At 43.3% G+C, this 15,798-nt stretch overlaps 2 protein-coding genes across 6 annotated transcripts in view; one reads left to right on the forward strand and one right to left on the reverse strand.

Annotated features, from left to right (window-relative positions):
- SLK (STE20 like kinase) overlaps nucleotides 1-8,482 on the forward strand; it is a 63,923-nt gene extending 55,441 nt beyond the window's left edge. For all 3 annotated transcript variants that reach the window (XM_025467114.3, XM_025467113.3, XM_025467115.3), the window contains 3 exons: nucleotides 87-212; nucleotides 1,318-1,431; nucleotides 4,804-8,482. In XM_025467114.3, coding sequence (XP_025322899.1) covers nucleotides 87-212; nucleotides 1,318-1,431; nucleotides 4,804-4,950 — 387 coding nt within the window. In that variant the 3' untranslated portion in view covers nucleotides 4,951-8,482. The remainder of the gene's footprint in view (nucleotides 1-86; nucleotides 213-1,317; nucleotides 1,432-4,803) is intronic.
- A 2,166-nt stretch (nucleotides 8,483-10,648) lies between these two features.
- COL17A1 (collagen type XVII alpha 1 chain) overlaps nucleotides 10,649-15,798 on the reverse strand; it is a 52,301-nt gene continuing 47,151 nt past the window's right edge. For all 3 annotated transcript variants that reach the window (XM_049103582.1, XM_025467116.3, XM_049103581.1), the window contains 10 exons: nucleotides 15,307-15,372; nucleotides 14,883-14,987; nucleotides 14,504-14,593; nucleotides 14,305-14,415; nucleotides 13,759-13,905; nucleotides 13,171-13,530; nucleotides 12,478-12,615; nucleotides 12,173-12,235; nucleotides 11,937-12,017; nucleotides 10,649-11,571 (listed from right to left, as the gene is read on the reverse strand). In XM_049103582.1, coding sequence (XP_048959539.1) covers nucleotides 11,519-11,571; nucleotides 11,937-12,017; nucleotides 12,173-12,235; nucleotides 12,478-12,615; nucleotides 13,171-13,530; nucleotides 13,759-13,905; nucleotides 14,305-14,415; nucleotides 14,504-14,593; nucleotides 14,883-14,987; nucleotides 15,307-15,372 — 1,214 coding nt within the window. In that variant the 3' untranslated portion in view covers nucleotides 10,649-11,518. The remainder of the gene's footprint in view (nucleotides 11,572-11,936; nucleotides 12,018-12,172; nucleotides 12,236-12,477; nucleotides 12,616-13,170; nucleotides 13,531-13,758; nucleotides 13,906-14,304; nucleotides 14,416-14,503; nucleotides 14,594-14,882; nucleotides 14,988-15,306; nucleotides 15,373-15,798) is intronic.

Consider the following 15,798-nt stretch of genomic DNA (forward strand, 5'->3'; position numbering starts at 1 on the left):
TTTAAGTCTTGTTAACTTATTTAAGTATTCCTTTGGAAGATGCAGAAATTACATTGTTAACTGTATTTTCTTTTCCTTATTTATAGTTTGCTTCTCAGGAAGAAAAGAGGCAGAAAAATGAAAGAATGGCTCAGCATCAAAAACATGAAAATCAGATGCGGGATCTTCAGTTGCAGTGTGAAGCCAATGTCCGAGAGCTGCATCAGCTGCAGGTCAGATACATGAAAACAGAGCTGGTGGGAGCAGGGCAGCACAAATGGCTAGCTTGGAGAAAACAGTAGCTAAGCAAAATAAACTATACTTTACTCATGAAAATGTTGGGATTGAGAGGTTTTGTTTTTTGTATAGACCCAAACAAAGATCAGGTTAGTCTCATAGTCACTTAGCTTTTATATAACCATGATTAATATAAATATGAGGCTAAATTATAACCTAAGAAGTTGAGTCTTTCAAAAGCAGTATTGAGTATTTTTAGTCTATTTCGCAAAGAAAATGAACAGTTTTCAAAATGAGGTTGGTGGTATTGTTATTAGATTCTGAATTTAAACTCTCATTTAGGGAGAAATAGTTCATTTTCTTCTAAGTTTTTGAAAAAAGCAATAGGAATTTTTCTCCTAAGAAATTTAAAGATTAGGGAGACTGTTTTGGGGCCTTACCTGGAATATGCAGCCCGTCTAGTATATATAGCCTAAAATGTTCAAAATTTCGGAATAGTGCATACATAAAGGATATTTTACATATTTGGTTAATTTACTAGAGTAGAATAGTCCTTTTTTTTTTTTTTTAAGATTTTATTTATTTACTCATGAGAGACACAGAGAGAAAGAGAGGCAGAGACATAGGCAGAGGAAGAAGCAGGCTCCATGCAGGGAGCTCGATGTGGGACTCAATCCCAGGACCCTGGGATCACGCCCTGGGCCGAAGGCAGTCTCTCAACCCCTGAGCCACCCAGGTGTCCCTAGAGTGGGATAGTCCTAATCCCACATTCTGGTACCAGTGGGTAAAATCCATATAAGGTGCACTTAGAAGTATCAGTTTTATGAGCAAACTTTCTTAATAGAAAGGAAAAACAGTATCAAACTAATTCTATTTAAGTTCTTTTCATATGGTAAGTAACAGATCTAAGCTTTTAAACTTGCAGAAATGAAGCTATGACTCATTTCATAGTTTTTAGCCCTTCTTGGTTTTCAGAGGAGAGTCTGGAACCTCAATAATAGTTTGATGTTTAATGAATACTTTATTATTTTGGAAGATAATTACATTTGTGAAAAATTGCTTAGTTAATCTGAAATTTTTTAATTCAAACTTTATTTTCAGAATGAAAAATGCCACCTGTTGGTTGAGCATGAGACTCAGAAACTGAAGGAGTTAGATGAGGAACACAGCCAAGAATTAAAGGAATGGAGAGAGAAATTGAGACCTAGGAAAAAGGTAATTTTTTTTAAAGATTTTATTTATTTATTCATGAGAAACACACAGAGAGAGAGAGAGGCAGAGACACAGGCAAAGGCAGAAGCAGGCTTCATGCAGGGAGCCCGATGTGGGACTCGATCCCAGGGACTCCGGGATCACACCCTGGGCTGAAGGCAGGCGCCAAACCATTGAGCCACCCAGGCGTCCCTGGAAAAAGGTAATTTTAAAAGCTTTAGATAAAATATGTTTGTGTTCATCCATTTATCCACTCAGTTATTGGCTGTTTATCTAATGTGTGTCAGATACAGTGTCAGAGACAGGAGATACAGAGATAGAGACAAAATCTGTTCCCCAAAGGTTCAGAATGTAGTAACAAGCAATTACAGTTCAATAGGATCATTGCTTTGAAGGAGGTAAGAACAGGAGACAGTGTTAAGACCAAGGCCAAGGACTGCTTCAGTCTGCCTGGGAAGTTAAGGAGGCTTTACAGAGGAGATGCCTTATAAGCAAGTGAGACTTCAGGATGAGTAAGAGCTTGCTAGGCATTCAGACAGGTTGGGGTGTGATTGGCAATGTAAATACAGAGAAGAGAATGGATGAAAATGATGTGTATAAAAATTGTAAATAGCTCCTTGTCATTGGGGCACTGAAGGAGTGTGCCTGTGTGTAGGCATTAAGGAGGGAGAGAAGGAAGGAAGTGGTGACAGCTTAGCCTGGACAAGTTGACTGAAGCCAGATTATAAGGCCCCAGTATGATAGTAAATTCACAATCAAGTAAAATAGGCAAGGTCTCCTCTCCCCATCCAGCTATCAGTCTTTTTTATACCTCCTTCCTTTTTGATTTCCTGCTGGCCTGGTCCAATTGGTCAACAATTGCAGCTCATTTTTTTTTTTCTATAGCTTTGTGATTGTCTCCCTTTGCTAGCTCTCAAACTTAAACCTTTATTTTTCTTGGCCTTCCTTCCTGCTGTACCTTTCAACTGTTCTTTCTTCATTATCCAGTTAGTCAGTCAAGAAAATCTGTATTTGGCAGCTACTGTGTGCTAAATGTTTCTGGAAGAAGTGAAATAACAAGTCAGTTGTTAGTGTGGCTTTTTAATTTAAATTTTATTTCTTGTTAAATTTTTGGATAGATAATACATTCATGTGGATTGGAATTCAAAAGGTACAGAAGAGCCTTTTTCCAGTTTCTTTAACTCTTTGCAATCTAGTTTTCATCTCATACTCCCCAGTGGTCATAAGTGAGTTGCTAACAGCCTATGCTATTATCTGTTGTCATTAGAAATCTTGTTTCTTAAAATTGTCTTCTCATCTGACTTTTATGACCTCTCTTCTTTCTCTGTGCTCTTTATCACTTTTTGTCTTCCAGTCACCTGGAATGTAGATATCTCACAAGTTTACAGCCTTGATGATCCTGTATCTTGTCATGGCTTATCTGCTGCATATTTAAGGACGGTCACAGAACTTGTATAGTAGGGGTTGTATAGAGCACAAATTCTGAAGTCCTACAGATCTCAGTGCTAACATTTAATTTTGTCACTTCACATTCCTAAGCCCAGTTTTACTCATTTATAAAACAAAGATGACACTACCTACCTAATTTGGGTTGTTAAGACAGTTAGAAGGAGTGATGTGTGTGTATGGCGCTTCCTAATACCTGAGCTGTAGTCAGGGTTTGATGAATGGTTGCTGTTGCTATTGTATATTGTTTTGTTATTATTGGTTCATGCTCTAAGCACACATTTTCCACCTGGATGGTCCATTCCTTCTTATTTCATTCAGGCCTCTTTTCCAATATCATCTCACCAAAGGTTTCTTTTTCTGGTGACTATATAAAATAGCCTCCATGCCCACTTCAGACATTCCCTGTCCCCTCATCTTTGTCTTCCTTTATAACATTCTTCAGCACCAGACTCATTCGTTTATTATCCATCTTCTCTCACAAGAATGCATGCTCCTTGAAAGCAGGAGCGTTAGTTACCTCGTGGTTTACTGGTATATTTCATCTTCTAGAACAGTTCCTGGTATATTGTAATGATTAGTACATACCTTTTGAATGTTGACTAAAGATTGTAAGCTCGGTGGAGATCAAACTGAACTCAGCAGGTTCATCCATGTCACCACTGCCCTTTGTTTTTCCCTCCCCACCTCACTGCCCCCACCCCATGCGGTCCCTCCCATCATCAGTGTGCTTCTCAACATCCCTGTCCTCCTAGTTGACATACAATCTAGCAACCTGAATTGTCTTGTATTTCCATCACATCTCATGTCAGTGAGATGACAAATAATTTTAACTCTTTTTATAATAATTCTCTTTCACATTACTATCATTCTACTGCTTAAAAATGTTCAGTAATGTCCTTAATGGGCCTTCTGATCTCAAATTCCTTTTCCTTTCTTCCTGTGCTGTCTGCCATTCACATGAGTATTTATATTTAAGAATATCTCTGATACTGGCTTGTGGTGATGATAAATTTTTAATTCTATCAGAATAAAATAGCAATGTCTCACTTTGACGTTATGGCCATCATAGTGCTATATGTACGTTGGCCACAGTCAAACTTTCTAGTATCATCTCCCATAGACCACTTTGTTCCCTGTTCATATTCCAGTATAGGATATAATCGCCATTACTCATACTAAGTTCATGGTTTCCTGCCTGTGTGCATTGCTTTAGCACCCTCTGTCTGGCATGCCTTCTACATCCTGTCTATCAAATTCTTATCTTAACTTCAAGACTGAGCTCATGTTTCACCTCTTCTGAGAAACCTTCCTATATCTTTCCATCTTCTGCTAAGCTTTGTGCCTCTGCAGCAGCACTTATCCCTGAATCTCTTGTCCACAAAACCTTTGATATCTCAGGTATTTATCAAGCACTTACTATATATATGCTGTGTATTGTGGGGATGTGAAGATGAATCTAGTTTAGGGCTTACCTTCAAACAACTTACAGTCCTTTATGGAAGAAAAGACATGCACATCAAACATAAAAATAAAAAAACAAAATTGGAAGTGCCATGTGTGAGAGACATGTAATAGTCAATAATAAGTGCCATCTGTTGAGTGCCTAGTATGTGTTAAGGACATCATGATCATGTTTAATCGTCACATAGCAACCCAGTGAGGTAGGTGATACTCTCCCTATTTTACAACAGAAGAACGAAATGATTTTGTAATAGAAAGAAGTTAAGTAATTGACCCAAGTCATATATATGGCTGAGCTGAAGTCTTCAGTCTAGAGCTGTGCACAACCTATTGTAACTGTTGTGCACTCTGGTCTTCCTTAGGATAACACAGAGAGAGTGTTTTAAGCAAATAGTTTTATTTTTGGCTGTCAGAGTAAATTTTGTATGTTAATACCAGCACATAATTTCTTTTTCCTTTCCTAAGACATTGGAAGAAGAGTTTGCCAGGAAACTGCAGGAACAGGAGGTGTTCTTTAAAATGACTGGGGAGTCTGAATGCCTTAACCCATCAACACAAAGCCGGATTTCCAAGTTCTATCCTATTCCTAGCTTGCATTCCACTGGGTCGTAACAATAGGAAGCATTCTGTGGTTGGGTTTGGCTTTTTAAATATGTCATTCTGTTCTCTTCATCTTCTGCCACAATCTATATCAGAGAGCTTATGAAGACAATCACCTGCCTCACCTTCTAGGTGTTTTTTGTTTGTTTGTTTGTTTATTTTGTTAGTTTGTTTAGCAAAGATGAAGGGAAAGGACCCAAGACAGATGCTGGGCCATGTTGGCAAAGTGGCATCTTGCAGTAATTCCCTAAGGTGATTTTGTATATTAATCTTAAAAATTGTGTTCTTTAGACACTGTTACCTGAAAAACTGTTAAATACAATGTTTGAAATTATTTTTTTAAAAAGGCTGTTAGGCCATTGAGTATTAGTGGATATCTTTTTACCTGACCTAACTTCTCAGTGTTGCATAATTCTGTAGATGCAACTCTGCTGTAGAGAGTTGGAATAGTTTTCTTTTGGTGAATCAGCTCTCATGAGAAACCTATGAGTTGCTCAAAATATCCTATTAATTAAGTAAATCTATTTTGTCTTTCAATAGCAATAGACACTTTTAAAAAAGAAACATTATTTCAGTAATTTGTCTAAAATAATTACCTATTTAGTCATGAGCTAATAATTAAGGGTGCTAGTTTTATTAAAATAGTGCCTAAAACACTAAGTTTCAATTGAGTCTAAAGTAGAATTTCCTTTTTTGATTCAACAGGGACAAATATCCTTAGCATTAAGCATTATTGTTTTTAAAATATTGCTCCTATTACCATTTGATAGAAATTTTCATCCTAAAATATATGTTGTGCAAAGTTCGAAAGATTAAGAAGAAGTAGCTTTTAGATATTGAAATTGGAAATATATAATACCAAATTAAAAGAAGTACAGATTTAGGGTCTCAGTTTGTTGTCTAAAATAATCTGTGAGCTGGTTAAGTGACCTCTCCCATCCTAGCACATTATGTTCGTTGAAAACTCTGCCTGAGGCCTGCAGGCTCTGAGTTATATTTATAAATGTATTATCTGAAATTAATCTTAAAAGAGGCATTTGTTCAGAATACTTTTAAAAACATAAAACAGGCAATGTTAGAAATGACTTGTTGAGAGAAAGTCATTTGTATTTTGGTTTTATTTAGTTCCATGTTTAAATTATTTACTTTGATTTGATTGGGAAAAGCCTGAAACCTTTATCACATGGTTGCTGATAAATGTAATTACTAATGAAATGTTCACTCTTGGTCCCTCTTGTGGCTCAGAATTCCAAGCCCATGCCAGGTCAAACAGTATTATGCAATGTACTTCGGTGCCCAAAGGGCCCATTTGTAAATGATGCTTGCTGTTTGCTATTTTCAACCTATTCTCTTTTAAGAGTACTAGGTACCAAATTGTAGACGTTTCCGTTTTTAGTTACATTACATTTGAGGCTGGTGAAAAATTTAAGTGTAATTTGTGGGAACACTGATTCATAGTAAGAAAATGTAAATATCTGTAGCACTTTCTTGCAGTTAATTTGAAAACTTTGAATGCTGAATCTTATTTTGTCAGTGATTTAGATCTGAAAAATGCATGTGTGATTTTAATTTTGTAATTGTTTTGACAAGCATAATTTCTTGGACAACTTTGTAGTTAGCCTTAACTTCTGGCCAAGTTTGTTTTTTATATAAATATATATACATATATATATATATATATAATGTATGGTTGTAAATTCATACACCTATCACATTGAATGTGTTACTGTATACAAAACTCTTAATGCTTTATTCTCAAATGCTGGGTTGAAAAATGTTTTGAAAGCCTTTTAAAGTATATATCTTTATAAAAGTAATATTCAGGATGATGATGGAAATTGTTTATATTGTTATGATAAAAATGACAGTATAATGTTACCCAATGTATTTAATGGTTTATTTGCAGAGGGAGAGAGGAGGAAGGTTCTCATACCATTCTTCCCTTTAAAATTTTGTTTATTGGCTTTATAAAAAAAATTAATATTTCAGGTAGTGTACACTTTTTCATTATCTTTTAAAGGATGATCCTGTGTCTTAAATAGTTTGTGACACATAATTAATTTGGTCTGAATATTTCTTTTTATTCCTTTCAACTTGACATGAGAGTATTGAATAAAGAAAAGAGGCTCAGAGTAGAAATGGTTGACACTCCGGTAAGTTTATTAGCAAATCTTATAAAACCTTAAAACTGCCCTTTGGATTCAGTGTTCATGCTGGAGTTCTCTTTCAAATATGACCATATTCATGTGGGTGTGGGACTGCAAAGTGATACATGTATAGAGGTGAAACATTCATTTTAATGCTTAAAGTTACATAAATCTTTTCAAGAAGTGTTTTGTCATAGAATATGCTGTTTTTGCCCATCCCTGCTTACTTCTTGTTAGGCCCTATATTCAAATAGATAATAGTGATCATTTTTTTTTTAATAGTGATTGTTTATTCTTGCATGAAGTGTAGGTGGGGAGTTGAGGAGGGGCCCAGACTTCTTGAAAGAGTACAATCAGATCCGTCCCTGATTTGGTTGTTTTGTTGCTGTGGCGGCAGAATGTGCTATGAAACACATAAAAGAAATTCTCCATGTGTGCCCTAATGACAGCCTCCCTCTTCTCCCTGCGTGCTGTGAACACACCACACTGCACTTCTGCAGGCCTAGCTCACAGAGCTGGTTGCACCAGGTTGCCTTTCCATGTCCTGTCCGGAGTTGGGTGTGAATTGCTGAATTAGCTGCTATTCTTTATGGAGTCACAATTAAGCTTTTTCTTACCCTTTTCAATGGGAAAGCTATGGGGGGCGGGGGTAAAGAGGAAATTGAGAGTGCTTATACTTTGTTGAAAATATTAGAACTTTCCTGTGACAGGATACAGCAAATTGTAATTAAATATAAACCAGAACCAGAGCTACCTCTAAGTAGTGTTTCCTCAAGCACAAAGCTCTCAGGCATATGAGACCCTCTTTAATGGAGGCTCTCTGATTTCTTGAGCATCAGCGAGTTCAGAAGTGACTGTCTTTTGTACTCCATTAGTTCCCTGGTAACTACACACTTACTCCCATTCCACACTGTGCTTAAATGACAAAGACTCTTCTGAGAAGCCAAATTCTGTCCAAGATGAGCTCTAGATATTGTTAATTAAAGGAAAGCCTAGAACTGGGGTGGAAGAGGAGAGTTACTTGCCAGTTCTGAGAGTCTTCCGATGAAATAAATTACTTCTTTTTGGGGAGATGATCTTTTATAGGAAATGGGATATTTTAAATGCTTTAATTGAAGGCACAACAGTTAATGCCTCTATTGTTGCTAGTCTGTGGCTGACATGGTTTTGATATGGCTTTGAAATTTCTGCTAAGCTTGAGTAGAATGTTACACCAGTTTTTAATGTTGGCTGCAGCTTTTGGTAATTCTTTGCTGATTTTTGCAGTGTAATAACTTCATGAGCTAAATTTTCAGGAAGAATTTTGTTTCCGATTATGCCTCTTGTCTATTTGGGAGCAACATGTCTTTTTCAATCATGGGATTGATAAATGAAAAATAAAGTTATTTCTTAATTGACTCCGAGAAGCAGTCTTTTATTAAGAATCTTTGATACTGGGTTGTCTTTCATGAGAATATTTTGCAGCATTTTTTTGGTCCCAGTTTGATTTTTAACCCTTGTGGTCCTCCAGGCCTTTGGACCCTTTCAGACTTGCCTGTATTCCTACCTGACACATCACCACACACAAGAATATGGTTTTTACTGGTAACTTGGAGAGGGTCTCTTTCACTATACAAACCCCTCCTTTGGGTGGGGCTTAAAATAGTTCCTTCAACATATGTATATATACATATTTTTAATTTTTCTTCCCTTGGGATGGTTTTTCTCACCAAACATTTCACTAACCATATGATCTCACTTCTGCTAAAAATAACTTCTTTTTGTCATTAACGTTCATGCAAGATTCAGTACACACTAGGCAGCATCATTTGGCAAGTGTTCAGCTTGGCTGGAGGGAGGTATAGTGTGTCCTTTTCTAATCCAGGAGCATCACTATTGAGCTCATTCTTGACCTTTTTTTTTTTTTTTTTTTTTTTTAAATACGTGAAACAAGAGGCTCAGATCCATTGCCATCCAGCTGAGGATGTATCTCATGTCTGCCCATCCCCTTTCTGGTTCTGTCCAGAGAAGGTAGCAGGTTTGGACTTTTACCCTATTTCAGTTGCACATAGGACTCTGAAGACTCCGGACAGCTTAGAAGGGTAAGTGTAGTAACTAAGAAACACTGTGATCAAGTCTGATTAATAAAAGTGAGAACCGTTAGAGGGAATCTAATACTTGAGCCCTTGAAGCTACTACTACAAAAAGAATTTGATTCAGCCTTTAAGTTAAACAAAAAGGTGTGATGTAATTGTTCATTATATACAAGAATTTTCATTACATAGTGAAAAGTCTGAAATTCTGAAAGCCTTACGTACTCATTTTTTAGAATTCCCATGACAATTCAGAGCAGGTAGCTGTCAGGATGTGCTAAGGGAGGGCAGCAGACCACACGGAATGCTTGGTGCCTCACTGGGTGTTGTCACTAGCAGTTGTTCAATACAGAACTTTATAAGTGGTATTTTTTTCCCAGGATAATATGTGAGGTACTCAGGAGAGACCACATGGAAAGCAAACTGTCTAGGCTTTTAAAAGGTAGAGATAGAGAAGTAGATTTATTTTAATCCCATCCAGCGGTGGAGAGTCACAGTTTATAACATTTCACAGTTTGGCCAGTTGTAACTTTCTCTGAAGTGGAGTGATTTTACTATGCATTTACTGTGATTTACTGGGCGTTTCATATTTGTGCATTTTTCCTTTTAGGAGTTTTGGTCTTCCATTCATTGTTATGCATGCCCTGCAATCATAACTCCTTTGTTCCAGGATAAATCACTGCATTAATTGCAAATAATCTTGTTGCTCATCTGTTGCATATGTGTTTATTTCAAATAATTTATGTTCAGGGAAAACCTTCAGATGCTTTGTCCAGGATGAATTAGTAGTTGCAGATCGGGGTCTGCCTTTAAAATCTCAGTGATTCAACAGAATGCCAGAATCTTTGTTCCAAACACAACTAGTTTTGTTTTCTTGTATTTGCAATAAAGAGTTCATAGTTAGGGCTGACTCCAAGCTTTTCCCTCCCTTTTCCCCCTCTTTCCCTTTCTTGCTCTTTGTCTTCCTTTCCATTCTTATTCCTTGTCTCGATTTCCATTTTTTTTTGGGGGGGGGGGGTAAAGATTTTATTTATTTATTCAGGAGAGACGCACAGAGAGAGGCAGAGACACAGAGGGAGAAGCAGGCTCCTCCAGGGAGCCCGATGTGGGACTCTGATCCCGAAACGCCGGGATCACGCCCTGAGCTGAAGGCAGACGCTCAACCACTGAGCCAACCAGGCATCCCTTGATTTTCCATTCTTTCATCTCTTTGTCTCCATCTTTTCTCACCTACAACTATTTATTCCTTTCTCACATTTTATCTCTTCTCTGTCTTGCTCATTATCTTTCACTTTTTTCATTTTTATTCTTTTTCATTCCCTTGTCTCATCTTTCCTTCTGTCCTGCCTCTAGTCTCCACCCACCTCCTGCAACCCCGCATTTCTCCCTATTTCTGCCTCCTTCTCTTTCCTACTTTGTCCCCTCCCCCTTCCTCCCTTTCTCTTTTTCATTCTCTTTCTCTCACTTTGGTTAGATGGATCACACTAAACATAATATTAAGAAAAAAACTTTAATTGGAAATTTTGCAATTGAAATGACTTTTCATCTAACAGACCATGTACATGTTTTCGATACTGAAAAGTGCATCAACGCCCAGCTGTGCCCAGTCTCCTGTGCCATCTCCTAGTATCAAATTTTCTATTTCTCCTCCTTCCCCACTGCCTTTCTTCTGCCCCTTGCTGTGGTCTAGTGCAGTAGAACACATTTCTAAATGCTAGCATGGCCCTGTAGAAACAGACCATAGCTACAATCAGACAGACTTCCTAAGCAAGTGGGAATAGACCAAGTGGTGAGAATGACTATTAGAAACCCTGTCACCATCTTCAGGGGAAGTGAGTTTCTTAATTTTTTCAGTTGCAAGAGTTGCTTCTTAGCCAAGTCCTTTCTATGACTAGAGAATGCAGAACAAACAGGGAGGAACAGCACAGCCTTGCAGTGATAACCAGAACACACCCTATACCCGTCTTCCCTTTTCTGGCTCATTCTTAGGCAAAGCTCAAGGACTCCTAAGCCAACTTCTATCTAACTGGCTTTCCTGGGTTGCATCTAGAACTAAGAGCTAAGGAAGCCAAGGGGCTCAGAGCTAGCAGAGCAACCAGTCATTTTCTGGAACTGCAGCTACTTTATCACCTGGTGGAGTGGTTTCAGGCTGTGTAGCTTTGACTGGACGATACATCTTTATAGGGAGATACACGTCTATATACGATTGTTCCAGACTACAACAGGTGTTCTATTGATCGTTTGGCTGTGCTGTCTCAGTAGGAAGTGAGCCTCCAGCTTCCACCCTTTGGAGAGATTTTGACGTGGACGCCATAAGCCATTGCAAGAACTGATGCCAGGGGCTGTTCCTCCAAGGGTAGCTCATGGCTTGATGGCGATGCTTCTCTTTCTCCGCCTCGCATAGACTTGGTCACCTGGAGTTAGGAGGAAGAAGTTAAATACCTCGTGGCCTGTGAGCCTTCAGCTTGGGCAATTATATAGCAACTGTGACAACTGCAAAACGGGCTTGAAAGATGAACTCTTTTGTAAGACTATCAATTTATTTAAATTGTTTACCCTCTTTCATCACAGAGTGGTTCTCTTTTCCTGCTTGCATTGGCAGTCTTTTTCCTTTCTCCCTAGCTGTTCATTTCATTGTTATGCAAATGATGTTGATGGCAGCATCTGCCTTTAGTAATTTGGCATTCGCCCTAATTTTTCAGGCTTGCTCTGGAATGAACTGCCTACTTCTCGGAGTATTAGCCTCCTAACACTGCAGAACCTGGCAGCCAAGGCTTACCTTTGTCTCCTTTTTCTCCCTTGTGCCCTCGAGGGCCGGGTGGCCCAGGCCGACCTGATGGTCCTGCAGGGCCCCTCTCACCTGGGAGGACAGAGATAGCTGTGCTCAAATGGGAGCTCAGGGGCTGGAGGGGCCCCACACACAGGTTCCTAGACAGCAGTGGCAAGGAGGTGGCTGCCCGGGAAGAGCTGGTGCTTACACAGGATCCTGGTGGCTATCTCCCTGCCACCACTTACCTTTGGGTCCTGGGATGCCCACCTCTCCTTTCTGCCCAGGGGGCCCTGGAATGGCTCCGTAAGCTGCAGGGGGAGAAGACTGGCCTCAGACAAGGGATCATTGGAACTGGGAGGTAGAGGGGTTTGTTCAGAGAAACACAGGAAGGGAGTGGCAGAGTCAGGACCCAAAGAAGACAGAGTTCAGAATTTATCAGATTTTCAGCCTCTCAAGTGTTAATAACTGGAAGTTTTTTTGGGAGTCTCGTTTCTCCCCCGTGAGACCGGGCAGCAAGGTGTCAGGAAAACGATCACGGAGGTGCTCTTACTTCGGAAAAAGTCCATGAGGTCCTCGGTCACGTTGCTGTAGGCAGAGAAGACCTTACTGATGCCAGGGGGGCCCTGGGGCCCTGGCTGGCCTGGGGGGCCCTGGACGGTGTAGGCCATCCCTTGCAGCAGGCCCTGACCTATGTGGGAAGCACCAGAGTGTGGGCACAGGCAGCAGGAGAACAGAGCCCCAGGATTGCCAATTCCCATGCCATTATAACCTAGATGAAGTGGCAGCAAGGGAGAAGCCCCGCTGGCCACTGACTCGCCCAGGCCTCTGCTGCCACGGCCTGTCATTAGAGGCTTGCTGACGCCAAAGCTGTGCTGATGAGCTACAGGCAGAGAAGACTTCTTAACCAAGGGCCTGCCCTCAGCCCCAGAACCCATGGTTGTCATAAAGACTTCTGAGACACACCACTAGTTAGCTAGGGAAGCAAAGTCCAAGGACCCCAACAAGCCCTGTTCCCTGCAGTATGGGTCCGCCCTGCCTGGCGCTCCTGAACTAAGCTGGTTGTGAGTGGAGTCTGGGCCTCTTGCCTTCAGTCCCTGCCCATCTGATTCTACAAGTGCTGTCCCAGAGCCTGGGCATGCCGAAAATGAGAGGGTGAGTTTCTGGACCCTATAATTTGAGCTGCTCACGGGCTCCCCCACCTCCAACCTCCCCACAGCACCGAGGCCCAAGGGTCACGACTCACGCTGCAAACTCTCAGACACCCGAACGGCCAGCTCGTTGTAGTCCAGACCTCCGGCAAAGCCAGCCCCAAGTGGTCCACCTTCACCACCATACATGCCACCTTCTGCTGCTCCCCCATAGCCTCGGCCCAGGCCCATGTCCAGGCCAAAGGCCCCTGCTTCGCCGAGGGAGCCTCCACTGGCTCCTCCTATGCCCATGGAAGAGCTGTAGGAGGATCCCCGGCTGACGGACGCGCTGTGAGAGGAGGACCTGCTGTCCCGGCTGTAGGAGCCATCCATGGACACTAGACGGCTGTCCCCAGGCGGCCCCTGTGGCCCTGGAGGCCCTGGCGGGCCCACGATGAAGCTCCGCACATCTGGGCCTGCAGGAAGGAGGCCACATTAGTTGGGGCTTAGGTGTGGGGGTGGAGAGGAAGGGAATTAAGAGGCCTCTCCCAGGGTCTCGAGGCACTCGCGCAGGAGCAGGAGGGCTGGCGAGGGAAGAACCAGCTCTCCTGCCTCATAGGGCTCAGGCATTTGGCCTCCCAGGTTCCTTCCAGCCCCAGCTGCCCTCTTGCAGGGAGGAGCAAGGTCTGGGGAGGGGCACCTACTTGTGAGGTAGCTGATCAGCTCACTCCGGAAGCTGTCGCTGTTTTCTGCTGCGTAGGTTGCCAGAGCTCCTGAGACGCCTGGAGGCCCTCGAGGACCTGGGGGACCAGGAGGGCCTGGGGGGCCAGGGATGGATGACACGCCTGCAGCTGAATGGGAGGCAGAGAACGGTCAGGGATCGCGCCGCTGGGAAAGCAGAATTCCTAGCTGTGTGCAGGGGTGCAACTCCTCTTGAGGAGGAGGGGATCCTGGGGGCCCAGCTCTGGCATCACCCTGGAGCCACTGCTTAGACCTGCCCTCCCCACTCCCAGTTTGGGGTCTCACTCAGTCCAAAGCATATCCCCTTGTCTGCACCCTCCTGCCACATGACCACACGCTGTTCATGAGTCCTCTAAGGGCTGTACTTGGGAGCATGTCTCTCCCAACTAGTCTTCCTGTCATGGCTGAAAGCACCTCAAAAGCAAAGGGGTTCCTTGTCTGTGCTTCAGGAGGACTGGGTGACTGGTCCAATAGTTTAACTCTCCATGGCTGCCCTCCCTGCGCCTTACTGTGCAGGTAAGAAGAGAGGTCTTCCACGCTGATGCTGGACCACGCGTTGCCTGGGATCCCTGGGGGCCCAGGGGGACCTGGGGGCCCAATGATGCCTCTGTATTCAGACCCTGAGACATCAAAGAAGGGCACAGAGTCAGTGGGGGGTCTGGGCCAGGGGACGTCTGCCTCCTACCACAAGCTCCTGACCAGCCTTACCCTGGAGCAAGGAGAGCAGCTCCTCGTAGGATGTTCCTGGGAGGCCAGGGGGTCCTGGGGGGCCAGGCAGCCCAATGCTGATTCCAGAACCTGAGGAACAAAACCTCAGGTTGTGATAGATTCAGATTGCACATGTGTATGCGAATTGTGTGTGAACCCCATAGAGGACAGTGCCCCAGACGCTCCTGGCTTCCCCAGCCAGGCTCGGGGACCTGCCCCGGGCCACAGATGTGAAGGGCTCTGAAAGCAGCGCGCTCCCTCTGGGGCCACGTGGCGGGGGAGCATCGGGGGCCAGTGCAGGGAAGTTCAGCACCCACACCCTCTGGGGCCCCGCTGACCATCTGCCTGCAGTGGGCAGGCCAGGAGGGCGGACACTCACTGGACATGTAGCTGAGAATGCGACTGCTCAGCTCGGCGTAGTCCAAAGACTGGAGCGACCAATCTCCAATCACATACTGACGCAGATACTGCCTCACATCATCTCCTGCAAGGACAGGAAGCGCTGGCGTGGGCCCACCCAGGCCACAGGGCTCCCGGGCCACCGCGCGGCCACAGCCAGGTCTGCCCCTGAGTTCCGGGTTCTCCGTCCACAGGGGGAGTCAGCAAGCCTCCAGGTCCCCGACCAGGCACCTGCCCAGTTCCTGGCGCTGGGGACGGGGAGATGTGCTGGAGATTCCAGCCGGTAGGGACTCACTGGCCGCTGGGAACGAGGACGAGGGCCTCCTCACTAGCCCTCAGCAGCTCGGGTAGGGGCAGGCCGAGCCCCCAGGGCTCCCACCCGCCGGCCCGCCGTAGGTACTCACGCTGCAGCGCAGCCACAATGTCCTCCGTAGAGATGGAGACGGAGGAGCCGATGCTGTACCCTGAGGCTGTCGGGAAAGAACCTCGAGTTACCTGCTTAGCAAGACTAAGGCAGCAACGCCCTCACTGCTGCAGAACCACCAGGACTGGCCAGCTAGCTGCTCCATTTGTGGAAATGAATGAATGGGGGATTGGGAGGCTGTTGTGAACGCATGAAAAAAACTCGAAGGTGGTTTTGTTTTTGCATTTGTTTGGTAAGACACGCCGTTTTCCAGAGTATGCTTTAGCCTAACTCCTGCTAAGATCCTGCCCACCTTGTTGCCTTTCCACATCTTAGGACACATCTGTCAAGCGCAAGAAGGCTCATTACTCGTGGCTCCGCGGTGTGGCCTCTTCCTAATCTGAGCAACCCCTTCTTGAAGCTAATCCCAGTGGCCTGACAGCCATGAATTCAGACCTGAACTTCACATCCAGAAGGGTAAAGTGAACAGCAA

Source organism: Canis lupus, chromosome 28 (assembly GCF_003254725.2).
Source record: "Canis lupus dingo isolate Sandy chromosome 28, ASM325472v2, whole genome shotgun sequence".
NCBI lineage: Eukaryota > Metazoa > Chordata > Mammalia > Carnivora > Canidae > Canis > Canis lupus.